This window comes from Arvicanthis niloticus, chromosome 30, assembly GCF_011762505.2.
Source record: "Arvicanthis niloticus isolate mArvNil1 chromosome 30, mArvNil1.pat.X, whole genome shotgun sequence".
NCBI lineage: Eukaryota > Metazoa > Chordata > Mammalia > Rodentia > Muridae > Arvicanthis > Arvicanthis niloticus.
In genome coordinates, this window is record NC_133438.1 from 19,111,108 (window position 1) to 19,138,918 (window position 27,811).

A 27,811-nucleotide genomic window follows, 5' to 3' on the forward strand; every position below is an offset into this window, starting at 1 on the left:
GACATAGATGCTACTGAAGACACAAAGGATGGGGTTTTTGTTAAATCATGGGGAGAACAAGTCTAAAGTTTCCACTTTAATTATTTAATAATCTTGAATATCTGTCCATATGCTTTATTTTCTGTGAAATGGTTAATAGTAGTAATAGTAAACAGTTAATAGTAAAAATGTGATTCACTTGTTACTTGGTCTACCAAGTGCTTCAGGCTGTCTTTCAGCTGGGACTTCTTTGCAGCAGTTGGCTGTGTTTCAGGGCTGTTGCACTTCCCGGAATGGTCGAGCCTTACTAAGCTCCATAGATTATGTGGACAGGTGTGTACTTAGCATTGTTCTTGTCTGCCCCATTGTTGCAGGCTGTGCATACACACACACACACACACACACACACACACACACACACACACACACACACACCTGCTGCGGGCCATGCATTCACACACATAAACCTGCTTCTTGCCCCATGGATTCTCACTATCTTGTGCATTTAAAGTCTCTGAAATGATTTTCTATATGCTTGCCTGCTGTTTGGAACCACAGGAAGAACGTCCTATGTACATCTCATTAAAAGGGGGGTGTTAAAAGCAAACTTTAATTTAAAATTTTAATTTAAAAATTTAAAAGACTTAATTAACCAGTTCTAGAGAACACGGTGCTCATATGAATCCCAAATGTACCTTCGAATGAAAATACTTTCGGATCCTTTAATTCATTGGTATTAAAGGAATGGTCGTTTCTGTTCCCTGCTGAGTCTCACTCCATGAGCATGTCTCTTCTCATCCACTAACTCCATTTTCAAGTTCTGCCATTTAAAGAGTAATAACAATGGATTAAACTGTACAGATTTTTCAGTTTGCCTGTGTTTGAGATTTGTAACATAAAACATCTTCTATTTGACAATACCAAACATAGACAATTGTTACCTTTTATACACATCCAATGAGGTTTTTATTTTACTTTATAATTCAGGAATGGACCAGACCTCCTGTGACAGAGTGGAATACATGACAGACTATTTTCCTAAAATAAACTTCTATATGTATCAAGGACCTGCCCCTCGAATCAGGAGTCGTAATATACCTCAGGACTTCTTCACGTGTAAGTGTGGAGGACGCAGGAGGAGACATTGAGAAAGTAGTCATAGCTACCACATTCTGAGAGCGTATTGTGACTATAGCCTCCTTTTTGGCTTTTTGGAGAAACCACACAGAAGCACATGAGAAATCCCAGCCAGGCGGTGGTGGCGCACGCCTTTAATCCCAGCACTTGGGAGGCAGAGGCAGGTGGATTTCTGAGTTCCAGGACAGCCTGGTCTATAAAGTGAGTTCCAGGACAGCCAGGGCTACACAGAAAAACCCTGTCTCGAAAAAACAAAAAAACCAAACAAACAAAAAACCAACCCCCCCCCCAAAAAAAAAGAGAGAGAAGTCCCGAGTTTTGCTGTCTCTCACTGCTGGACCCAAACTATATTGTACTCCAGTCTTTAATTCTAAAGTAATTCCCTGATTTAAATGATTTTTATTCAATTTGACAATTTTTATTCAAGATGACAGTTATTGGTAAATAAATGTGTGGGGTCAAATTTTCTATAGTTATGCACATTTTTTTGGGCAGTGATTTATGTGTAATGTGATTTATCTTTTTGTTTTAAACAGTTAATTCTGAAGAGATCGTGAGAAACCTCAGTGTAAGTCCATTTTAGAACACTTTATGGCATATTTCTATGTTTAAGATCTATGATGTATTAATATTGTATTTAAAGTACAGTGGCAGATATATTCCTATTGCTTGGAATTTATGAGTTTATTATTGCTGGGGTGACACTAAATTGTAAGTATGGGTGACAAGCAGTCAGCAAAAATCTGGAAGATGAAGCAAAACTATTGGGGATAAAGAAACACGGAATGCACAGTGGTTAATGTCACCTGGAACCTACTGTAAATTAAACGAGGTTCTAGCACAGAAATCCTTCATACATAGACAACCTCGCCCCCTTCTGGTGAACTGGTGAACTGCATAATGCTGTGCTCACACTAAAAAGTATCAACATCCACTTAACTGTTCTGTGTTCCATCACTTAATGAGCTGTATGCAGCTGATGGTTTTTTTGGTCAAGATGATCACATCTCCAATATCCCTGTCCACAGCATCCACTGTAGGCTGGGTTGCAGGCTGGGGATGCAGCTGCACAGACTGGGAGCAAAGGTTCCTAACACCTGGAGAAATGTAGTAGTGCAGGCTCAGCCTGAACTGGTGGAACTTCCGCAGAATGCTAACGATGATGAGAGACACATTAACCTTAAATCTGATGGCTTTGCATCAAATTCTCAAACACAGTAAGCACATGCTTCCTCCGAAGCAGGTGTTCTAATCCCAGTGTTCTCTTGATTCGCCCCAACTGCATGTGGAGAAATGTGTGAACAAAAAATGGCAGAAATGTGCAATGAACCCTTCCTTTCCTCTTTCATTGATAATTTCTCCTTACTCTCCCATTCTGACATTTCTTTTAAAGTTTGTTTCTATGTCATGTCTCGAAGTGCCTCATTTTTCTCTGCACATTACCAACAAGGTAATAGTGACACGAGCTTGCTCATAAAGATGGGATATTAGGGCTTGAAATATGTGAGAACAAGAAAGAGAGTTTTCATTTCCTCATAGTCTTGCTAATGTTTATTTTTGTTCCTGTTTTGTTTCTCCTGAGTTTAGGAAAGTTCCTTTGTAACTGTTTCTCATGTCTTCATTTTTATTTTGCATGAATAGATGCTTGTGTGCTTATTATTTTTTTAAAGATCTATTTATTTATTTTATGTATATGAGTACACCCACTGTCTTCAGATTCACTAGAAGAGGGCATCTATTACAGATGAACTGTGAGCCACCATGTGGTTGCTGGGAATTGAACTCAGGACGTCTAGAGGTGCTCTTAACCTCTGAGCCAATAATTAAATTAAAATAGTAATTATTGAACTCTTTTTAAACAAAATTTTGCTAATTTTTGATGAATCCATGAACTTTTCACAAATAGGAGCGTATATATACTCAAAATCTGCTTAAGTGATTTGTTTGAAAGCTAAGGAAATAGTTATTTAAAAGGTTAGAACACCTTTATGATCGAAATCAGAATTGGTATAATTAAACTGATTTGTATATAAGTGTCCATATCTACTAACATATAAATTTACTGTGTATATCTACTAACACATATAAATCTCACTATAAATCTACACATACTTCATTTTCCATTAAAAAAAAGGAGAGGAGAAATTTGTGAAGGTTTCAAATAAATACCCAAGAATATAAATATAAGAAAGACATTAAACAATCAATTTAAGTTTCAACATAGTAATTGCAGTAATGATAACGATGGTTATTATATTTGGCCATGTGAATAGTAAGGCAATATTGCTAGTTAATTAACTAATCTTAAAGCTACTAATTTTGAAATTTCATTTATTTATTTTTAGTTTATGTGTATGTTTTTCTGAACGAGTTTATGTGCCCATGTGCTTGCAGGATCCCGAGGAAGCCACAAGAGGGTATAGGATCCCCTAGACAGGGAGTTATAGGTGGTTGTGAGCCACAGTGTGGGAGCTGGGAACTGAACCCACGTCTTTGGCAGGCACAGCAAGTGCTTGTCACCGCTGAGCTGTGACCACTCCTGCCCAAATCCCCTGACTTCTAAAACTTGCTTAAGTACTTGCCTTGTGTTGAAATTTTAAAAGGTAGCCTGTGTATTTGATGTGCCATGGGAGAAATGCTTGTATGTCTTTGCAGTGTCAAAAACCCGACCAACACTTCAAACCCTACTTGACTCCCGATTTGCCAAAACGACTGCACTTTGCCAAAAATGTCAGAATTGACAAAGCTCATCTAATGGTGGATCGGCAATGGCTGGCTTTCAGGTTTGTGTCTACTCATGTATTCCCAGCAGATGCCTCTGGCTGTGAGCTCCTGAAGCTCCACCTCCCCTCCGCCCACTGTTGGGGGTAAGCTTCTCTGATCCTGACATTTCCTTGGCCTCTTTGTGCTAACTCAGCACTTCCTTGTTGATATTCTTGTTAGGCAGTTACTGTTAGCGCCTTCATTTTCATAATCAAAAGATGGAAGAAGGTTGAGAATTCTCATCACTACCCCAAAAGAGCAACACCACATTGCTGCCTCGAATGGGTTGCCTCTTAAGGAACAGATAAGAGGAGAGGTTTTGTCATCATCCAGGCTGAGAGTCTGAGACAGACAGAATGTCTAGCTGGCTCTTTATGATCATATCTCTTCCTGGCTCTCATAAAGTGGTCTTCTGGTGGCAGAGTAGCTAATTGGTCCCAGAATCCTCCATCCTACAAAAATCTATGACTCCCTCAATTCACAAAGCTATCCAATGCTTGCCTGTGGCCAGGTATTTGCAACACAGTCACCCTTCCTCCTGCAGAGAAAATAGCCCCAAGGGAAAGACTGAGCAAACAAGACAGAGAACAGACTGGTCATTTTCTTGTCACTAATTGATTGTGAGGATTTTAAAAGCTTTGTGTGTGTTTTGTAAATGTAGGACTTCACTATCTGCATGTACACCTGCATGCCAGAAGAGGGCATCAGATCCCTTTATAGAGATGGTTGTGAGCCACCATATGGTGCTGGGAATTGAACTCAGGACCTCTGGAAGCCATCTCCCTAGCTTCTTGTTCCTTGTTTTGTTTTTTGAGATAAGAGTCTCACTACGTAGTCTTGGCTGACCTCAAACTCAACCCGGAGACCAGACTGGCCTCAAATTCAGAGACAGCCTGCCTCTATCTCCTGAGTTCTGGAATTAAAAGTGTATGCTACCACACCGTCCTGATTCTGATTTTTAAAGTATTCTTTTATTATTTCTGTATGTATGCATGATTATAAACAGAATCACTGTCATTCTATATTTCTTGACCCGATTGGTATCAGTGTGGTAATGCTGGGGAGAGAACAGCTAAACAGTAGGGGAATACAATGGTTAAAACACACATTCAAAAAGGAAGGGAAGGTGAAAGAAGATAGGGAGGTTGGTCTCAGTGTGTGTATGCAGGAAGAGAAATTGGGGGTGGGGGGTGTTGGCTGAATTTAGTCTAAGAATAAACCTGGAAATGCAGTTTGACCAGACAGTATGCAGTTCCTCACCGTGTCACCAGATGGCACTAGTCTTGCTTTGAGAATGTGTTTTTTAGCCTTTTCTGTCTTCAGCTTTAGAGAACTATGTTCTGTAAAACGATTTCCTGACAATATGTGAGGCAAATTAAGCTACTATTGAACACAAGATGTTAGTAATTTAGTGTATGCATCTAAATGGAGGCACTGTCTTCAAGTATGTACTGTTCAGGGTGTGACATCACAGAAGCTAGGAGGCCATCGGTACAGAATGATCTAAGTGGGTGCAGCCACCAAAATACTTCTAGGCACCAGGTACAGAGGCATAGTTCTAAATGGTCGGCTTTGTGTCTTTTTCAAAAACTAGCAGCAGCCGGGCAGTGGTGGTGTGGCACACACTTTTAATCCCAGCACTTGGCAGAGGCAGGAAAGTCTCTATAAATTCAAGGCTAGCCTGGTCTACAGAATGAGTTTTAGGACAGCCAAGGCCACATAGAGAAACCCTGTCTTTAAAAACAAAAACAAACAAGATCAAAAACTAGCAGAAATGTCTAGCCAGTATCATCCTGTGAGTTTAAGGTTAGGCCTTCTAAGTAGCTATGTAGGGGGAAAAACACTAATCTTTTGCCTATCAAGTGCTTTTCCTTTGAGTACAATTTATTAGCAACTGTATGTGTGTGGTATTTGGAAGTCAAGCTGATCACCAGAGCACCAATTGCCTCCAAAGGCCAGCTTATAGGTTGGGAGAGAAGAATGCAATCAAGCACAAGGACAGGTGACTGAAGTTCTCCGTGGAATATGACAGGAATAGAGCTGTTCTGAGAAACTTTTTTCTTTTACTTCTGAATGAAAGTTTGCATACACTGTATAGGTGTTTCTTTAAACGATCCTAGGAGATGGAGGTGCAAAGATTTTTAAAAATAAGAACACACACACACACACACACACCAATTTCATTTTACCAAAGTCTTGTGGATAGCCCTGGCCTTGTATTTTGATGCCAATTGTAAAATAAAGGCTGGAGCCAGTGATTGGGCAGAGGAAGAGGAGGTGGAGAAATAAAGGTTGGTGGAAGAGAGCAGAGGGGGGACTGGAGGAAGACAATGGAGAAGGAGAGGACAACTGGGAAGCAGGAGGTAGAAGGACAGACGCAGGGTCTGGAAAACTATCAAGTTATAAGGGTCTCATAGCTGGGGAACAGAGTAGTGTAGGGGTATCTGCCTAATCTAGGCTTACAGAATATGTTCATAATTACTGAGCTGTGTTTTCGTTGACCGGTCCTATTTGGGTTGAAGATTTAAAGATCTCCCACTACACCTTTTATGTCTTTCTCCAGGGAACACTCTAGCTTCCAACATAGAATAAAAAACTTTATCTTTAATCAAATAATTCCAGCGTCCCATGGACATAAAATATCTGGGCAATCAGAGTAAGACTATTTTTAACGCAGCCTTTACCACATACTACCAGTCGGACAGTTTTATTGGAATTAAGTTAGATAAGGATGTAGAGTCACACCCTAAGGGAAACCCAGCTTACACACTGGCCAGGGACTCCTCTGGTGTCCCATCCTGTGCTAGGTTGAACTGAGCATGTGCTAGTCCAAATGCTGACATAATTCTATATAAACTGAGTGGCAGCTATGAATTTTCAAACTGTCAAATTTTTTGTATTTTATGTTATGCACCCTGGTGTGTTTTGCCTTCATTTCTGTCTTGCACCACCACATGCATGCAATACCTTCAGAATCCAACAGAGGGGATCAGATGCCCTGGGACTGGAGTCAGACAATTGATGAGACACAGTGTGGAATATGGGTTTGAACCCAGGTTCTCTGGACGAGCAGCAAGTGATTTTAACACAATCACTTTAGCTCCCAGAGTCAGTTTCTTACGCCATTACATTACTTCTCTGTATTCAGGGTCAGTGGAAAGTCCAGCACTAACAGAATCTCTATCCTTGTCTCCTGACTCTTCATCCCCCTTTTGCTCTCCCCTTCCCCCCCCCTCTCTGTGTGTGTGTGTGTGTTTGCCCCTGTGAACACAGGGAGAGGAAGCAGATGAGAGAAACCTTCCAAAGGCATCTTTTGGAAATTAAAATTTTCTTCTCTCCAGTGGCAAACTTTGAACCAGTTTAATAAAATATTGAGAAAACCTAAGTTCATTTATCACTACTTTTGCTTGACCAACTGTACATAAAATTGATAGCATGAATTTCAGATGTTAAACTGAAAAACTTGACAAAGGACAAACTAATTGAATAGTCATTTAACTAACGAAGTAGCTGCTTATGGAGGAGATCCCAGATTGTTGAAAATAAACACTGAATTTACAGAATATATGGTCTTATCATGTTACTCCCAAGTAATGGTTTATTTTTTCTTTTCTTTTTTGTTTTTTAAAGATTTATTTATTAAGTACACTTCAGACACACCAGAAGAGGGCATCAGATCCCATTACAGATGGTTATGAGTCACCATGTGGAATTGAACTCAGGACCCCTGGAAGAGTAGTCAGTGCTCTTAACTGCTGAGCCATCTCTCCAGCCAGATCATGGTTTCTTATTATTTCCCTATCTGTCTCCACTGTAGATCAGGAGTTAATATTTCCTCGGATTTCAAAGCCTTATTGCTAAATTACTTGAATTCTCAATCATATTGATCTTGAGTTTGAAGGTAAAATCTTACAAACTGTTTTGTAAGAGTTTGAAATCTTACAAAAATTTCATGTTTTGTTTGTTTGTATGTGAGTGAACATGTGTGTGTGTGTGTGTGTGTGTGTGTACACATGTGCCATGGTATGCATGTGGAGGTTGAGGGCAGTTTTCTGGAGTTGGTGACTGACCTGATTTCAGTCAAGCTGGGTGGCAAGTGCCTCTTATCTGCTGGGCCATCGCCACCTACCCTGAAGGTAAAACATTTGAATCCATTCACATTAGTGTTCTTCCTTTGTCAATGTCCTAGAGCCAACCATCTTTGAAATTCTCTTTGTAAAAGCTAAAGATCTCGTTCTCTCTGCCCTTTTCTTCTGTTTATCAATGGTTGTGAATCCGAGCATGTACATATATGTATTTAGTTGCCAGAAAAGTTACTTCCACAACAGAGGGTATTCCAGTCTAAATCTAAAGCTTACCTTAGAATAGCGTCTCAGGTCAGCACGCTGACCAGTGTGTAACAATGTTGCCTTTTCCCAGGAGCAAAGGGAGTTCCAGCTGTGGCGGAGGAACACACGGTTACAACAATGAATTCAAGAGTATGGAGGTAACTTACTGCAGCTTTTAACCAGAAACAAGTCAACAGTGAGAGAGAGAATGACTGAGACAGCAGGCATATGTGCTTTGGCATGGTGGGGCACAGAGGAAAACTAGAGCAGGGTGCAGGCTGCTGGGGAGGCTTTGGGTAGATGCTTTTGTGGGTGGTATGCAAATTTAACTAGTATGAAAGAACTGGAGATTCCAGGGTGACATTTAAGCAGAGACTTGAAGATGCAACAACTAATTTTTCCAATATCGAGGAACAATGAGTGTCCCATGCAGAAGAAATAGCCAATTCAGAGGTCCTAGTTTGGAGTCCATCATTTTTTGTGGGACAAGAGAGCCTTGGCAAGCTACCAGAAGGTGTTCAACCATGGCTATTGATGATTTGAAAGGAGAAAGCCAGAGAATAGCTGGGCTTACAAGTCTGAAGTGTATATTAAATGTGCAACAAGAGATTTTGAATTTTAAGTTAAGAGATGGAAATAAAAACATAGGGGACAAGGTTCTGTGTTTGGGGGTCGAGTACAGACAAAGAGAAAGTGCAGGTACTCAGTGCAGGGCATCTCTACTCTAGGAAGATGTGGAGGAAACAGCTACAAGCAAAGAGACACAGAAGTTCCTGATAGTGAGGAAGAAAACGAGGAGTTTGTGGAGCTCCGAAGCCCAGGAAAGGGACGGTGGAGAGGAGCCGCTAGAGGAAGCTTAGCTCACACCCCTCAACCAGAGAAAAGCCTGTGGTTTCTGCAACCTGATTCTCCCACCTTTAAAACATCAGTTGTTTTGGCTACACCGTTAACCAAAAAGAACTCTGTATTTGTTACTTTAGTTGTTTGCAGTCTTAAATAATGAGGTCTGTTAAATAATGTCAAGTTAGAATTGATTAAGGAGATATGAATCAAACACTTAGGTCTCTCTAGCCCATGTGTAATGAAGAGGTGCCAGAGAAATAGAGGAGCTGGGAACTTAACCAGTGTTAAATGCTCAAAACATCAACCTATCTCCTCATTCAGTGATATGCAAAACAAAGGAACAGTGCATAGTATGATATGATGAATGTTTAATGTGTATTCTCTAGATGTCCTGGGATTATGATGATACAGGTTTCTCCATGATGCTGGACCCCCCTAATCTAGTGCATGTGAGGAGCTGGGATAGCAGGTTAAGACAGAAGCAAATATATCTTGGATCCCAGCTGAGTGTGATTGGTGCAGGTCACAGACAGAAACTGTTTTAAAACACATTTCACATCCCTAAAAGAGGCCTAGGCAACAAATAGGTGGTCCCAGAAAGGGAATGTGTGTCTCTTCCTAAACTTTTGTGAGTCAGATGTCATGCAGTAATGATATAATTCTCACCTTGTAGGCGATCTTTATGGCACATGGACCCAGCTTTAAAGAGAAGACTGTTATCGAACCATTTGAAAATATTGAAGTCTATAATCTACTGTGTGGTGAGTATATTTGAGTCAGCTCTAATTTGAAATTGGGGATAAATTGAAGGCTAGGTGCCCTGTATTAAGAAAATGGAAAACAGAAATATACGGAAAAAAAAATTATTCAGTGTTTTTCAGTCACGTGTGTGATTCCTTTTGTTTTACTGATAATGATAAATCTTGTATCCTAAGAAACCAAGATTTTTTTAAAAAGTATTCTAGTCACTACATAATTAATTTAATAAAATGTAGAAAATTAAAATAATTCTATTTTTAAAAAAAGATAAACACACTTAAGTCCAAGGAGATATCTCGGTCAGTAAATTGCTTGCTGCACACGCATAGATGTCTGAGTTGGGATCTCCAGTAGCTGTGGTAAAGCCTTCCATTATAGTTACTGGTGGAACAGAGTCAGGCATATATATCCCTGGGGCTCACTGGCCAGCCAGTCTAGCCGATTGATTCAGCCTCGTTGAGAGACCTTGTCTCAAAAATTACGTTTGAAAGAGGTTGAAGAAACCTGATACCATTTTCTGGTCTCCACATGTACAGACATACATGTGCACCTACTTGCACATGTGCATGGGCATACAAACATATATAAAAGTCGGCTAAAAAGTGTTTTCACATATTTGAGAAGTCTTCTGGAACGAAAGAGGATAATAAAGTCTTATTTAGATAGAAGCTTGTTAATACATGAAGTGTTAAAAAAAAGTTTACAGAATTAGTATTTCAGGAAACAAATCTTCTACATGCCTGCTCTGTTCTACTTATCAAGAGAGATCATTTGCTTGACAATCTAGGGAGGAAGTTGCAGTTTCACTGTCAGTCAGATGTACATGCTATGATTTTCTTAGTCTGGCTGTCATAACTGAATATGACTTAGAAGAACAAAAAGTCCTTATTTAAAGCATGGTGGGGTCAGATAGCTTAGCAGATAGAGGTGACACATGTGCCTCTCCCCATCACAATACATGCATACATACATACGTACATACATACATGTAATAAAATCTTAAAAAGAATTTAATGCAGTCTTAACAAATTCTTGGCTCTCAGAGTTGGGCCTGTGTCAGGGAGTCTGGTCTTGTTGAGATGGTTAGACTGAATAGAAGCCAAGGAGGTCTTGGGTGATAGTATGTCACGGGAGTCTAAGTTCATCGTAGTACTGGGTGCTCTACAGTAAAACCAAGTTGAAAGTTAGTGGAAGGGAGCATGTTCATTCAAATTGGTCATGAAAAGACAAAGCAGACTCTGGCTCATACCTCATACCTTGGGGACTTTAGAGTACAAAGAGCTTTTAGGAATGGATAGAGGAGGCCTGTAGAGAGACAATGATCCATCTTTGTGCTACAAGCTCAACCTGCAATTCTGACAATAGATCTACATACAAGACCATTCATGCAAGCCAAGTCTTTCTATCGGGCCTGAATCTGTAACCTCAGAGGAGGCAGTGCAGGAGGCTATCTCTCAGCCCAGTCTCTGAGGGACTTGCCTGCTGTTTGGACTAATCACAGTCACTTGTTTGGGACAATCACCCACTTGCCTCTTAGCACCAATCACAATTTTTGAGACTGTGTGTCTTAGCAATTGTGGACCTCGTCATGGCGTTCTTCCTGTCAGATAGCCAGGGAAGTGGCACCCCTCTGACCTCGGTGTGGATGACTGCAGAATGAACTATAGTTCATGGTGGGTTGTGACTACACAAAGTCCATTAGAAAGGATCTTCAAACAGCCCTGGCTGTGGCTCTGCCTTCAGGAGCCCAGGAAACCAGCTATAGTCTTTGTCAGGAAGGGCGTCTGTGGAGCAGTTGAGATAAGTACTGTTGGTATAAAAGCAATTGTGCTGGCTCTGGAATTGAGCCCATAAGCTCAAGGTAGAAAGAACAGCAACAAGCAACGGTCCAACAGCGGCTGACTGGGGAGCTGTGAGGCCCCGTGTTAGCATCAGCTATGCTAATAGTGATTTTTAATAGGTTTTAACAGCGTTGGCAGTAGATACCTGTCCAGTGCCTCAGGGAAAGGTGGTTTGCCCTTATTTGTCTCACCAAAGCTAGTTAACTAGACTTGAGAAAGAGCCCCTCTTCAGCAAAAAGGGTTAGTGAGGCATAGTTTCAAATGACTCCATTATCATTCAGAGCTTCTAAAAAGATGATGCCTGCAAAATATTTTTTTTTAAAAATTAGACCATTTATTTAAAAATAAAGCATAGTCTATTCAAGAAAGACATGCAGTCAATATTTTCTACCATAGATAATAACAGGGTACACTATGTCTTTTAAGGACACTATGTTCACATTCTGAGTTATGAAGCATTATTATTTTAACATAGAAGTTTGGAGGAAATAAAATTAAGGTCATAATAGCAGCATAAGTTAAAAGAAGAGAAACAGATCAGAGAGCTCAGAATAGAGCCCTGAAAAACAACACTAAGAATGAATGCTCCTTAAATTTTGTGCTCTGATATTTTCCTTGATGCACCCTAGTCTTGACCCTGAAGACACTGAATTACTAGGTCTCTAGCACCAAAAAGAGTTAAATTAAATAAAATTAAAAAGAACAACAAGTGCTTTTAACCACTGAGCCATCTCTCCAGCCCAAAGAACATCATTTTTTACAAGTATGGTGGTTTATGCCTTTAATCCCAGCACTAGGGAGACAGAGGCAGGTGGATCTGAGGAGTTCCAGGCCACCCTGGTCTATACAACCAATTCTAAGCCAACCAGGGCTACATAGTGAGATCCTGTCTCAACAATATCAACAGACAACAAAGAGGATGGCATCTTAATACTTAACACTCACGGCATGCTTAAGGGGCAAAGTAATGAATCATTTAAGCAGTGAAGCTTTTCTCTAGAGAAATAGAAGTTCATGCAGGTTCATCATGGGGATGGTCCCAGTGTAGACAGACCAGAGGCTGGGGACTTTGGGGAATGAAAGTCAGCTAAGTCACATCTCGAAGTGTAACTACAGGTGGCAGAATTGATAGCAGGCATTACACTGTGGGTGGATTTGTCCCCCACATCCCACCAAGGTATTGTTGCCTTCCATTTCCAAGCTATATTAAACTTTTATTTTTTAAACAGATCTTCTGCACATTCAACCGGCACCAAACAACGGTTCTCATGGCAGTTTGAATCATCTTCTGAAGGCCCCGTTTTACAACCCATCGCATGCAGGAGAACTGTCAACGTCTTCTGGCTGTGGTTTCACTACTCCAGTGCCTAAAGACCCACTAAGCTGCTCATGCCCCATAGTACAGACGGTGAGTAACAATTCCATGTCTTTACAAGAACTTAAAGGTGCCATCTTACTTACTGAGGAAATAAAATATGGTTTCTCTGAACTTTATCAGGAAGTGAGAGATTATGGTGTATATACTATGTGAGCAAGTGTGTGCGTTCAACTTTCTTTAACCATTCAAAATAGCAGTTTTGGTGCTCTTTAAAGTTTCTTTTTAAACCCTTTTCTTACAGTAAAATCAGATGACCATCCTTGGCTACTTATGAACAGAAGGGGCAGGGATTATAATCTGGCTTTAGGCACACTCAGTAGTGTGTGTGCTGTGTGGCATTTCTTGAACAGTTGCAGTTGAACACTGCAAAAATGGCAGTATGTGTTGACCCAGTCCTTTTAACAGATTAAGCTCTGGGCTGAGTCCAGAAGGAGGGCTTCCGATCCCAAGAGACTCTTGATAAGGTTAAGTTTTACTGCTAGGAAAAGACCCAAGAACAAAGAATCAGAAGAGTGACACGCATAGAAATTGTTCCTCACTGCTAGGGATGAAGGCTTTAAGAGACAAAGTTCAGTAAAGCTTCTTATGTCCACAGGAAAATATCCTCGGAGGGGTGCGGTATGCTTCTCTGTGCATATAGCTTCAGATGGAGAGTATCTACATTCTGTTCCAGAGAGCCTCATTAGAATTGCCATAAGAATCAATAATATAAAATTGATGATTTGTTCCTCATTGTAGAGAAAGAGAGGCCCAAGGGACGTTAAATAAACTCTTCAAGGTTTTCCAAGCCGAGTTGATCTGACTACAATCCCGGAGTCCCGCTCCGTAAAGAATGCCTCCTGCTGTTCAAAATGTGGTCTCAAAACCAGTTCATATACCTCTTCTGAGTCAGAAAGACATGCATAATCTCAGGCCATCCCCCGTGCTTGCTCAATCCAAGTATGAATTTTAACAAGTCCTTAAGGAAACTATTGACATCAGAAGCATTGATGTTGAGAAGCATTGGGATGCAGCCATCCCAAATTAATTCCATCTGTGGTCAAGATGCTTGTTCCCATTAACAATATCTCTGCAAACACACACACACACAAACACACATACACACATACACACACAGACACACAATGGGGGCAGAAATCCCTCTGTTTCTGAGTGGTGACATAATCTCAAATTAGTCTGAGGTCTTTGTTCAATAGTAAAACACTTTCTATTTCTGGTGTACGAATGTTCTTGGTCATTTTTAAAACTGATTTATCTGTTCCCTTCTCTCTCTCTTCTGGCAGCAAGAAGAACAAGTAAACCAAATGCTAAATCTCACTGAAGGAGAGGGTAAGTCAGTAGTAACTGTGATGCTGAGAGCTAACAATACACAACATTGCCCTTTGGAGATTTCCCAGACCAAACTCATGAAGACTTTTGAAGTTAGATTTTATGAACAATATAAAGAAGGAACAAACAAGCAAACATGGAGCTCTAAGAGCTAGCTAGCGTGGAGTCATAATGTTTCCAGGAACATCCTTTCAGTGTGGTGCCTCATCCATGTCTGCTGGTCCCTGGCTAAGATATGAACAGATGAACCCGATCCCTGTAGCTGTCCTGAGGTCTAACCTGGGGCCAATCATTTCCTTTCACTGTACCTCCATTCCTCATCTGCAGTACTCGGACCCACCTCACACAGTTGTAAAGATTTTTAAGAAGTCAATGCAGGGGATTTACAAGTGTTTCCCTGCATTAGTTTAACCATTATGTATTACTTTGTAAGTATTCTTGTACTGGACTCATGATGCCTCGGTTGTACCTTTGTAAAGTGGGGATGCAGTCAACCTTAATATCTATAGAGGATTATTCTTGGACCTCTTTGTGGATACTCTGGACCTGAGGATGCTGAAGTCTCTTATATAAATAAGTGTTGTACATGCATGTGACGTCTATGTCCTCCCATAAACTTTGAACCACTTTAAAATTGCTTATAATATACAATACAATATAAATGTTGTCAGAATGGTGATTATAGTACATTGTTTTGGGGGTGAATGGTAAGGAAAAAACTTGCATATGCTCAGTTCAAATTTATTTATATATGCATATAAATATATAACATATATATATATATAATACATATTAGATATTGTCAAGCTGTTCTGGTTGAATTATATAATAACATATAAATACAAACACATGAATAGAAACAGATGATACAGGTAGGTAGGTAGGTAGGTAGGTAGGTAGGTAGGTAGATACAGAGATACATACTTAGGTAGACAGATACTAGAAGCTATCAGCTCCTGCCCCGGCAGGATAACAAACCCTCTCTGCAGGATGTTAAAACACTGTAAACATGTCGACTTAGCAACAGAAGTTTACTTCACAGAGCTCTGGAAACTGAGTCCAACGTCAAGGTACCAGCAGGTAGATTTCCTGCCATCTTATTCTAACCTCACAGAACAGACATCAATAAAAATCTGTGGTCTCATCTCTAAGGCTTAAATCCTGTTTCTGAGGGTTTCACTTCACAACCTAAATCATCTCTTGAAGGCTTCCCCTCCAAACACCATCACCCTGGGGTACAAGATTTCAGTATGACTTTGAAAAGGTATAAACGTTCAGACCAAAGCAGACATACTTTTTTAATAAAAACTCTAATATTTCTTCTATGACAGTTATTAAGGTGGGTCATCCATCCTGTAAAATAGCACTCTTGTTTTTGAGTCTTTTTTTCCCTCTTAAGCTATATCTTATGATCTCTGAAATAGTATGGATCTGAAGGCAGACTTCAGATCTTTGCCTAGCCCCTGGGCTGGCCCAGTTACTCATCTGAACTTTATTTTGTGGTGGGCATAATGAGATAATAATATGTCTCCCACGGTTGTTGTAAAATGTTAATTCAAATACTTGATACACAATACACAGTGGTATTGTGTATTGTGTATTGTGTATTGTGTAGGCAGTGGTGGTTACCGATTTTACTAATTTCACTAATGTTTCATGTCATTTCAATTTTAGTTGCAGCAACAGTGAAAGTAAATTTGCCATTTGGGAGGCCCAGGGTGATACAGAAGAACAAAGACCACTGTCTCCTTTACCAGAGGGAGTACATCAGTGGGTTTGGAAAAGCCATGAAGATGCCCATGTGGAGTTCATACACTGTCCCGAAGCCGGTAAGCTCCCAGTCCGGTGAGCAGTGAGCAGCAGAAAGATTCTGATTCTGGACACCGAAAGGGTTGAATTCTGTTTTATTGAAGAGTTCTCAAAGCCAGTGTGGACTCTTGTCACTTCTAAGGATATGCTGTAGTTATGATATAAAGGCCTTTATAGGTGGGAAGAGAGAAGGAAGGTGTTGTGTTGTACCCAGAGAAATTGGAAATAATAATTTAGGCCAGCCTACTGAGTGGTGAGGAGGGAGGAAAAGACGGTTCAAATAAATACACATTAGCATTAATGTAGTTTAATTAAGTTCTTTTGTAATTTTGTTAGTATTGTTCCAAAAAACCCCAATGTCATAAAAACATAAGTGAGAAATATGGATTTACTATTCATATTAAGACTATAAGTCAAACAGGAAGCAAAAAGAGAGAGGATGATACTATCCATCCATCTTCCTGGAGTGTAAGGCAGGTGTACCCTGAAGGTGATGGTGACTTACAAGGTTTCTTGCCTCTGATTCCTTGAAGGTTGTAGCACTCTAGAATGTTGTATGAATGTGTGTGTTGTGTCACAGGTCCCTCTGGCCTGAAGGTGAGGATCCACTCGGTAAATCTCCTTCCCTATTCACTTTCTGGCAAACTCCCAACTGTGCAAATGGTGCCAGAATGTCTGGGTACCCATCATGAAGAAAACACTAGATCGATGCCTCACGCTGTACACAAAGCTAACTTGCTGCCTGACTGATAGTCCTAAATACAAATAGGAAATCCATATTTCTCACTTGCGTTTTTTATGACCTTGGGGCTTTTTGGAACAATACTAACAAAATTACAGAAGAACTTAATTAGACTGCATTAATGCTAGTGTGTGTTGAAAGGGATATCATAGATCAGAACATTTGCGTTGCCCATAGAAACAACTGATGGATATCATGGATTGTGATTAGGATCTAAGGCGGATAATCAGCCTCTATACCTAAACAATAGAATGACAAACATCTCAGCAGACAAACAGGAAAAATGACTCAAGTATTCAGTCTCATTAGCAACTAAGGAACTGTAGATGAAGGAAAGTCTAACCCCATCCATCCATGAACCCTTTCGGGGAGGGAAGAGTTTTACTCGGGTCTGTAGGACAACAGCACTGTCTGTATATCGTTAACTAAATGATATGGATCGGGTGAATTAGTCTCAGCATTTTAAGGACAAAGCTATATCACCAAGCAGAAGGATGAATAAATAACCAGAAAGTTTTAGAGTGGAAAAATCATGACAAACCCTAGCTATTACTGTTTGAGCTAAGGGCACCATCTCCTTTAAAGACAGAAAATAACTGGCTGGGTCTAGTTTATCTCCTCTTCTTGGTTCAACTGAGGCAATTTGCAGAAAAAAATAAGCATATTTTTCTAGTCCTAATTAAAGCTTTCTTCACAGTCAACAATGATTCCATCGCAGCCGTGGCTGACAGAATGCTAGTGTCTGTTCCCAATGTGGGTAAATATTCTACAGTTACCTGAGTCCCTGTGTAGGCTGGTGGCCTCATTCCTCTCTTAATGGGCACACTATTCAGGGTTCTGTGTTTTTCTTCAACGGCCCTTAAAATAATCTCTATTTTGTGTTTGCTCTGAGTGGGCCTGTATGTTCCAGGTCAGGCTCCTCATCCAGTTCCTGACCATGAAAAGTCCTGGCTGGCAGGGCTTGCAGGGGGTTAATGGGTTGATGCTTCCCCTTGCAGCCCCGCATTCCGCATTCCTGACGGAATAGGAGCAGGGACAATGCCAAGGGCAGAGAGACTGGAACTGGGTTCAGGCTAGGCTGTTAGTACAGTTCTTTATTATTCTAAAATTAACTTGTTACCAGAAGACTCCATTCCTTCTCCAGTCCCAGAGAGATGCTTGTGTATTCCCCATCCACTTGACAGGATGGGATTCTAGCAATCTTCTGCTTTCTAATTCAGAGATTACTCTGTGTGTGTGTTGTGGTTCAAGAAAATTACATAGAAGGATGTTTGGAGATTCACATGAAGCCTTGTAGATCAGCTCTCTGTCTGAGAGATCAGGGTTTAAATAAGCTCTTTGGAGCACCGGTGCAATTGGTTGGTCTTTAAGTTATATAGAGCTTCTGTTTCTCTGAGGTTTAGGTGGGTGTTTGTAATTTCTGTTTTCTCCGGAGCGTTCTGGGGAGGAATTGTGACGTGGAGGCATGGTCCTCCCGCAACGACTTCTGGAAGAGCTCAGTTACTTGCCTAATTAGATGGAAAACTGAAAACAAAACAAGAACTGCAGTGGAGATACTTGATGATTTAATTTGGCATGAAGTCAAAGACTTTCATTGATAAAAAGTTAGCTAATGTTGAAAAATACCTATCATTCTATAATATATATGTACAATATATACGTATATACTATATATGTGATATATATAATGTTTTACATATATATTTTATATAAAAAACAGCATATATACACATCTCCCACAGCATTAGGAACTTTTAAAATCTGTGTGTGTACATGTGTTGTATATATGTGTGTGTATATGTAAGTATGTATGTGTATGTTCATATATATATTTATATATATGTGTGTGTGTGTGTGTGTGTCTGCATGTGGAGGTCAGAGGATGTATTTAGGTTTTGATCATCACCTCTGTTAACATTATCTGCTTTCTAACTTCTGCACATTTCTCTTCACCTCATTTGATTTTGCTTTCACTTTACATAGTCACTGTACATGGTACTGTGTTCATGAGGGTCTTTTCATACACATGTACATTATATTCAGAGCATCTCCCCCTGCCCCTACCGTCCTCTTCCTCAGGTTTCCTCCATCCTGCTGGTCCCTAGAGCGTGGTTCTCAACCTTCCTCACGCTTCAACCCTTTAATACGTTCTTCATGTTGCGGTGATCCTTTCCCTCAACCATAAAATTATTTTGTTGCTACTTCCTGATTGTAATTCTGATACTGTTGTAAATCATAATGTAAATATCCAATGTGCAGGATATCTGATAGACAACCTGGAAGAAGGTCATGACTCACGTATTAAGAACTATTGCCAAGATAATTTGGCTTCTACTTGCATGTCATAGATACATAGATGATATATATGATACACACACACACACACACACACACACACCAGCCATGCATGAGAATACACACAATATTTGTTTTCAAAGACAGCCTGAACTAGCTTACTATAACTATCTCTGGTTGTATCTACTTTTCTTGCAACAACATAACTTGATTCTTCTTCGAGGCTAAATAGGCTCCGTTGTACATATGTGGCATGTTTCTTTATCGGTGCCTCTTAGTGACTCATACTGCAGTCAACATGGTGTTTACCTGTCTCCGTGGTGCTTAGGCCAGGACTGCTCTAGGTAAACACCTAGAGGGCAGGTGTGCTCCGGCGGAGAGCGTCATATATGAGCAGTGTCTAGCTTTTAGTTGTTTTCCTTTTAAAGGAAGCTCCATCCTGTTTTTTAGCTTCTGAATATGTATTGTATTTTCTTATGTGTTTTCATCACTAAGGCCTTTTCATGAGCCTTAGAAGAAAGCAACAATAAAAGTATATATTTAATCATGATGAGAAATGGACTGAGCTCCTGGAAATGCTTTCTACTGGAGAATTGCACTGTGCCAGCATTGGCAGCCCCTGCCTGCCTTCCCCGGGCTGCCCCGTCTCCAACTTTCAGGTGTTCTTGACGTTTGGCGTTGCTCTTCCACCTGGGAACACTGCAGTGTGCACTGCCTTCTCTGTTGTGAACTGACCTCACACATGCTATACAGACAACGTAGCTAACATTAGACAACGTAGCTGTAGACACGGTGCACTGAATGAGAAACAGGACAAATTTAGCATAATTTTCTTGTTAAATAAGTTATTGCAAGTTTTTTTTCTTCAGGAGAATATCTATCAGCCACAGTGCAGAATAAGTGCATCAAAGCGTGTGAAATAATGGATGCAAAAAGCAGGTTTCTTACCTATCTGAATGCGTTCATTCAATGTGCTAACTGCATACTCGGCTGTTTTCATCAGTGTGGAGGTTGGTCCTCAACCGCCGCCAGTCGTGTTTGCTGGATGAGATTTAGTATTAGTCTTTAAATGTAACTTAAAAAGAAATTACAACTTTAAAATCTATTTTATGATTTATTTTACAAACTTATTTTACTTCAAATTAAGGATGTTTGGGGGCTGAGGATGTAATTCTGTTGGCAGAGTGCTTGCCCAGTGGATGCGAAACTCTGGGTTCACTGTACACTACCTTATAAGCAAGACTTGGCAGAAATACCTGTAATTTCTTGGAAGGTGAAGGTCTGAACATGAAGAGTTAAAAGTCATCAAGACCCTGTCTCAAAAAATATATATGCATGCACATATATGTATATATAATATGTTATATGTTGTATTTGTTATATATGTTATATATAATACATTATTTATGTTATTATGTTTAGGTAACTATAACTGTTTGAATTAATTTTAGGCTGATTAGAATTTTTTACTCAGTTTAAAAACAATGTAGCTAATTCTTATCTACATATAATGTTTATATTTTGTTTTCCAATTTAAAAACAGATTTATTTATTTTATTTTAAATATATGATTTTTTTGCCCACGTGTATATATGTCACCATGGGTCTGTCTGATGCCCACAGGCCTAGATGAGTGTGACAAATTCCCTGAACGTGGAGTTACAGAGAGTTGTGAGCTGCCCTTTGGGTGCTGGGAGCTGTACCCAGGGGCATCTAGCGGTGTTACTACTGAGCCATCCCTCTAGCCCCAACATTTCTCATCCACCTACTTCTTATCTGCATGTACAACATATCCCTAGAGAAAAGTTCAATCCCAAAAAAGACTGTTTTTCACAGTAGTTTCTATCATTCTTTGGCTCTCAGTTCAGGTTGTATTCTGCAAATGTTCGTTCCCAGGGTATATTTGATGTGTCCTCCCAATGTCCCCACCCCACCCCATACCCCTAACCAGTAGAGAACCTCACAGACAAACATAGCTGAAAACATCCACTCCCATGGCTGGTGTAGACCTGATTCACTAAGACAATAGGAAAAGGGTAAATGAAAAACAGTCTAGGAAGTTATGAACCAAATAAGGCAATGGGCAAGCCACAACTGTGGGTGTAATTTTTCCCCCCTTTCTCTCTTTCAACAGGGAGACACATCATCTCTTCCTCCCACAGTTCCAGACTGTCTGCGGGCTGATGTCAGGGTTGCTCCTTCTGAGAGCCAAAAATGTTCCTTCTATTTAGCAGACAAGAATATCACCCGTGGCTTCCTCTATCCTCCTGGTTAGTGAAACTCTTTTAGAGCGGCTAGGAAGCCCTCAGTCGGCGGATGTGGCGTGTGCGTTAAACATATATTCTCTCCACCCAAATGACCTGCTTGGGCCGCCTAAGAGGCTTCGGTGGTCGAGGGCTGCCCAGAGGTGGTACACCAGCTTCCTTAAAGGCTAATAAATTTTTCTGTGGGAACAACAGATTAGCTCTAATCAGGCCCAGATGTGGAGAGAGTTCAGCAGGTTTAAGTTTAATTTTTACAACCGAAGGGTATTTGGAAAGAGACACAAGCATCTAAGAAAACATTATCTCTGGCTTACTGCCTGAGCTGAGGTCCTCACGGAGAAGGCAGCTGCTTCCTGCAAAGGACAAAAGCTGCCCCATCTGTCTGCTTGGCTTTGTTTCCAACGGCTTTGAACTGTAAATTAACCAGCTAGATGAATTTCAGGCTGTTCCCCCCCCACCCCAAAGAATCTCTTTTGGGGTCACATAAAAACAAGTATGACTTTTCTAAAACTCGAGTCCCCCCCCCCTTCATCTGGGCACGTCATTTTCATGTATTCACGAGAATGTCAACAACATCAGTTTCTGGGACTGGTTTATACCTGGTATGTGACTCTAGTTAGTTGTTTGATTTTGAGAGATTCGTGATTTAGAGATTTGCAGAGGTACAGTAGAAAGAGGCTTAATGAGAGCAAAGAACGAGTCACTGAAATCTATACTTACTACAGCACAATTGTTTTTACAGCAATCAAAGGAAATAATGAGAGTCAATATGATGCTTTAATTACAAGTAATTTGGTCCCAATGTATGAAGAATTCAAAAGTAAGTATCTACTCTCCCCTGTCCCACACTGGCCATTAAAGTTAGGGCCTCACATATATTGAACAACCACTGCACCCTGACCCATGTACCTGGCCCTATATGCTCAGTCTGTTGCTAGTCTTTATTTTGCAATAGGGTCTGGATAAGTTGATCAGGCTGACCTTGAACTCACTTTGTAGTCTAGGCAGTCCTTGAACTTGTTATCCTTTTTCCTAAACCCCCGTAATAGCCGAGATTACAGGCTCGGTGGTGCATACGTATTAATGTTAAACTAACAAAGTGACTCCTTGGCCTGCCAAACTAAACCTATGTTTTATTATTGTAATTTTCTATTTACACTGAGTCATTTTATTCTGTTATTTTAAATATAGGCAAAAAAAAAAAAAAACCCTCTTGATGTCATCTCTTTGCAACTAACTACAATTTTGACTTGTTTCTAGAATTTGATAATTGTCTTAAGTTTGTCCTTCATTCTTACCTCTTAAGAGCTATTGATAAAGCTAAATTTCATTAACATTCACCGTAAGTGAAAGGAATGTAAATGTCTGTTTCCAGAATGTTAATTAATAATATAGCGTGTGTGATCTGACGAGTGTTAATATTCACCGTTGAAGGAATTTGGAGATACATTTTGCGCTAATAAAATGATAAAAAGTTCTCTTCAGCATGGCTGCTTGTTTTAGTTGCATAACTATCTTGCAGAATTATCTAATCACCGTGGGCAATTACTGGAGTGGAATGTGATGGTATTTAAATATACCAACAATAGAAAATATTTTTACATTCAGTAAAATCAGATTTTTTTAAACACCTAATTTTTCCATTTTTTAGAAATGTGGGACTACTTCCATGAGGTTCTCCTCATAAAATACGCTGTAGAAAGAAATGGAGTGAATGTTGTTAGTGGACCCATCTTTGATTATAATTATGATGGCCATTTTGATGCTCCAGATGAAATTACACAGTAAGTAATTTGACTTTTTGATTTAAAATAGAGTATCATAAAGGGAAATCTCAAAACTTTAACTAGATTCTGTAAAATCTCAATATTACATAGTATATGCACAATCCATTCATATTTAGTTGCTGTTGATGCCAATTTTCAATTTAAATTCCCTAAATATTTAGCCAAAAAAATTATACGACCAAAACTTAAAACTAACTATTCCCAGGTAAAGTTTAACAAAAAAAATTTTACTGGAAAATTTATAAAATGTGAACAAAGACAAGATGAGATTTTTCTGGAGGAAATGTAGAGTCAGAATCATATCAATAAATATAGAATCAAACCAAGTATAAAATAAAAAAAAAAATCAAGTACAAACTAAGCTTACCTTAGTAAACTTCACAGATACAGCAGACCATCCACAAAATAGTTTCAATAGAGAATGCAAATAGAGTTCAGGAGAAAACCAGCCCGAACAACCTGTATACCTTAATACCAAGCCCATTACAACAGGCTGTTATGAATTACTTTTCCACTACAGTGTCTTTCAGTACTAGGCTTTTCCAGGAAGCAGTCCCATTGCTTCTTTTATTGTCAAAATGGCAAAAGGATAAAAACAAACAATGGCAGGTCCTAGTCTGCAAAGCTCCGGTTTCTACTGACACTTTTTGATAAAGTAAACCTCACACTAGGTGTATAGCCAGCCCTGTGCTTTTCCTGCTCTTTCCTGTCACTGTTCTTCATTTGACTTTGAGGCAAGGTCAAGGGTAGCACAGGCTGGCCTTGAACTCACTATGGTGCTGAGGATGTATTTGAACTGCTGATCCTCTTGCTTAGGCAAGGTCAAAGGTGGCACAGGCTGGCCCTGAACTCACTATGGTGCTGAGGATATATTTGAATTCCTGATTCTCCTCTTGCTTCTGTATCTCCAGTGCTGGGGTGGCGTGCGTGCGTGCGTGCGTGCGTGCGTGCCAGCCACCACAGACCTGGCTTTTGTTTGATTATTTAGTAGATTCTACATCTTGTCATTTGCTAATTTTAACAAATATTTTGAGAGCTCTTTCCTACATAGTAGGCAGTTTTCTATGCATTTATGCAGGCTTTGTTTAATCTACAAAACACATGATGTCCGGTTCCATTAGCCCCAAGTCAGAAACGAGGGAATCAGGGCTAGAAGAGGTTAAGTAACTTGCTTGATAGATTTTTCTCCTATTGGCAAAGCCAGAATGGAGATGCAGACAGTCTGAATCTGAATCGGTCAGATGTTGCTGCCTATAGGAACTCACAGGTTTCCTCTAGTAGAGTCAACAGATACCGTTATCTTCACTCAGAACTTACAACGTGTGCGTTTGAATTTGTTGCTAGAAAGACAACCAGCGTCTCGTCATTTTTCTGGATCTACCCCCAGGAGGACCCTGTGGATACCTCCATACTAAAGTTGATTAAGTGAGAGTTTTGGGGGGCAGATGGCCCACCTGTGCAGCAGAAGTGCACAGACATAAGAGACAGGATCCTTTGTCCTTAGCATCCACTCCGTTAGAAGACACCCCTGTGATGTATGAGGCCAAAGGACTTGGAAAACACAGGAGGCAGAGTTTCATGGGCTTTCTTTGTATTCTAATGATTTGCTATAATGTGAGAATGACCATACTATAGATTTTGACTAGAACTTTGTGGCTCACCGACGTGGAAGTCATATATGATAAAACTACACTCTCCACACGATCTGTGCTTTCCGCCTAGTCCTTTAGCGGCTCTTCACCTTGGCATTTCCTTTAAAGCTATAAAACAAGAAGACGTTTGTAATGATGTCAAATCATTTCAATTACGTTTACAGATATGTAGCTGGCACTGACGTTCCTATCCCAACACACTACTTTGTGGTGCTGACAAGTTGTAAAAACAAAACCCACACACCCGACAGCTGCCCTGGGTGGCTGGATGTCCTGCCCTTCATTGTCCCTCATCGGCCTACTAACATAGAAAGCTGTCCCGTGAGTATGCCTGGAGAACCTGGGGCCAGAAAATGATTATTCATTTCTCATCCGAGCTGTCACAAAAGCAGCTCTATCAGAAACAGAAACAGGCAGTGTTTCTGCTCTTTGTGGGTAGAGTTCTGTAGATGTATGATCTATAGAATTAATATTAAACACAAATCTGCATATAGAATTAATATTAAACACAAATCTGCATATGTAAACAAGTATTTATATATGAAGGTCTGTGTGTGTGTGTGTGTGTGTGTGGTTGATACTCACTAGGCTAACATCAGTTTATTTTTTTTAGACACAAGCATTGAAGTTCTACACTAAGGTTGACATTAAATTATTTCCATAAATGAATATATAAATAACAATTCTAGCACCTTGAATGAAGCATGAAATGTTAGATCCAGTTCACGTGTGCATAAGCATCCATGCATGTACACACACACACATGGAGTGGGAAGAAGAGGGAATTAAAATACAGCAATATGGGAGAGATACTTATAATGATAGTTATGATTATAACTATCATGAGTTAAAACCAATGGAGACCTAGGGTAATAACTGCTATCTATACTCACGACTGGTAAAACACATGGAGGTGTGGGGACCATCTACTGCCTACAAGAGTAGAGACTGACATAACATTTGATATTTTGCAGTTATAATTACATGTACTTAACAACCTAGCAACTTTATTTATATATCCTCAAACCTATACTCTTTAACACAGGAGAACACCCAAAGTTATTCATCACTGTATTATTTAGAATAGGAAAAGTACCCAATCCTATCAGTTTGGTAATTTTGAAAAACTGGATTAAATTATAATGAAGAAACGTCAGAGACTGCAGCTAAAACAAATTACTCATCTAGGTCTAGATCCATCAATATGGATAGATTATAAATTTGTCACAAATGAAAAATAAATGAAAGGTATAGCACTTACAATGCCCTCAATGTGAGTCTGAAAACACAAACCAGCACTATATACTATACACTGATATGTAGTAACAGTTTAAAAAACATTGAGGTTCATCCTGACTTATGCAAGTTAGTAATGTTAGCTTTGAACCTAAGAACAAAAAGATACTATCTAGATGATACTTCTTTTAAAACATTGTGTGTAGGGGCTGGGGAGATAGCTCCATTGATAAGTACTTTCCAGGCAAGCATCATGACCTGAGTTCACTGTGGATGGTGTGTCGAACACATGCAATCCCAACACTGGGGAGGTTGGGATGAGAGGATCCCTGGGGCTTGTTGACCAGCCTGAATAACCCAGTCACGTAGTTCCAGCTTCAATGAGTGACCCTAAAAAATAAGGGGGAGAACTAATTGATAAAGAAACTCAATATCGCCGGGTGGTGGTGGCGCACGCCTTTAATCCCAGCACTTGGGAGGCAGAGGCAGGTGGATTTCTGAGTTTGAGGCCAGCATGGTCTACAGAGTGAGTTCCAGGACAGCCAGGGCTACACAGAGAAACCCTGTCTCAAAAAAACAAAACAAAACAAAACAAAACAAAACAAAACAGAAAAAGAAACTCAATATCAACATCTGGTCTCCTCATGCATGCCTACACATGCACACACATGAATATGTATGTGCATCCGCACAAACTCGTGACTGAAGCAAGTACGCAGTGGGTATGAGTTTATGGTGAAGAGTATTTCTTTTAGGACTTTTGTTTTATTAGACAAAATTTAGTTGTATCAAATGAAGAGCCAAGGAAATAAAAAGAAATTACAAACCAGTCACCTCAGTAGTAAAATGTCTTTATGCCGGTGGAGAGAGACACCATGTGGAAAACCGTTTTGTGTTTCATCCTTCAGGAAAACAAAACTGAAGACGTTTGGATTGAAGAGAGATTTCAAGCACATGCTGCCCGGGTCCGAGATGTGGAGCTCCTAACTGGCCTTGACTTTTATCAGGAAAAAGCACAGCCTGTCTCTGAAATTTTGCAACTGAAGACATATTTGCCCACCTTTGAAACTATTATTTGAATGGATGTATAAAGCCATTTGACAGAAGGGAGAAATTTCCTGTTGAAAAAAATTATAAAATAAAATTTTCTATTTTTCCTTAATCCTTAAAGTCACATTATACATTTTCATTATAGTTCATCCTTATTCATTTCTATAGACATTAGAAGAAATTTCATTTTATTTATTCTTCTTCCCAAGTATATCCACATGTGCTGGTGCCCAAGGAGGCCAGAAGAGGGCATAGGATCCTTTGGAGCAATCATACACAAAGCTATCTTCCCAGCACTAGTGTGAAGTTTTATGTGGTGAAAGTGATAGTATATACTACAGAGAGATAAGACTCAAACTGGAAACTCCTTCCATCTGTCCAGCCATGTGATGATAGTCTACGTGTAGATAGAGTCCTTTCCATGTTCCTCCATTCCAACATGGCTCTGCTACACATAATAATTTCTGGGCTTTAGAGCGCTCTATACAAAGGTAAGTGCTAGATGTTTACCACCCTGAGCTAAGTGTAGCCTTGGAAGCTCAGATACCTATAGGTTCTCTGGTAATGGCTAAACTGTTGAGTGCTTGACCTAGAAATACAAAGGCCGGTCTGAGAAAAG

At 39.9% G+C, this 27,811-nt stretch overlaps 1 protein-coding gene across 5 annotated transcripts in view; it reads left to right on the forward strand.

The window, feature by feature from the left end:
- Enpp3 (ectonucleotide pyrophosphatase/phosphodiesterase 3) overlaps positions 1 to 27,304 on the forward strand; it is a 70,910-nt gene extending 43,606 nt beyond the window's left edge. For all 5 annotated transcript variants that reach the window (XM_076928024.1, XM_076928025.1, XM_076928023.1 and 2 more), the window contains 13 exons: positions 967 to 1,095; positions 1,653 to 1,684; positions 3,772 to 3,899; positions 8,299 to 8,365; positions 9,724 to 9,811; positions 12,880 to 13,058; positions 14,312 to 14,357; positions 16,032 to 16,186; positions 21,338 to 21,473; positions 22,210 to 22,287; positions 23,119 to 23,251; positions 25,071 to 25,227; positions 27,051 to 27,304. In XM_076928024.1, the coding sequence (XP_076784139.1) occupies positions 967 to 1,095; positions 1,653 to 1,684; positions 3,772 to 3,899; positions 8,299 to 8,365; positions 9,724 to 9,811; positions 12,880 to 13,058; positions 14,312 to 14,357; positions 16,032 to 16,186; positions 21,338 to 21,473; positions 22,210 to 22,287; positions 23,119 to 23,251; positions 25,071 to 25,227; positions 27,051 to 27,221 (1,499 nt within the window). In that variant the 3' untranslated portion in view covers positions 27,222 to 27,304. The remainder of the gene's footprint in view (positions 1 to 966; positions 1,096 to 1,652; positions 1,685 to 3,771; positions 3,900 to 8,298; positions 8,366 to 9,723; positions 9,812 to 12,879; positions 13,059 to 14,311; positions 14,358 to 16,031; positions 16,187 to 21,337; positions 21,474 to 22,209; positions 22,288 to 23,118; positions 23,252 to 25,070; positions 25,228 to 27,050) is intronic.
- The last annotated feature ends 507 nt before the right edge of the window (positions 27,305 to 27,811 follow it).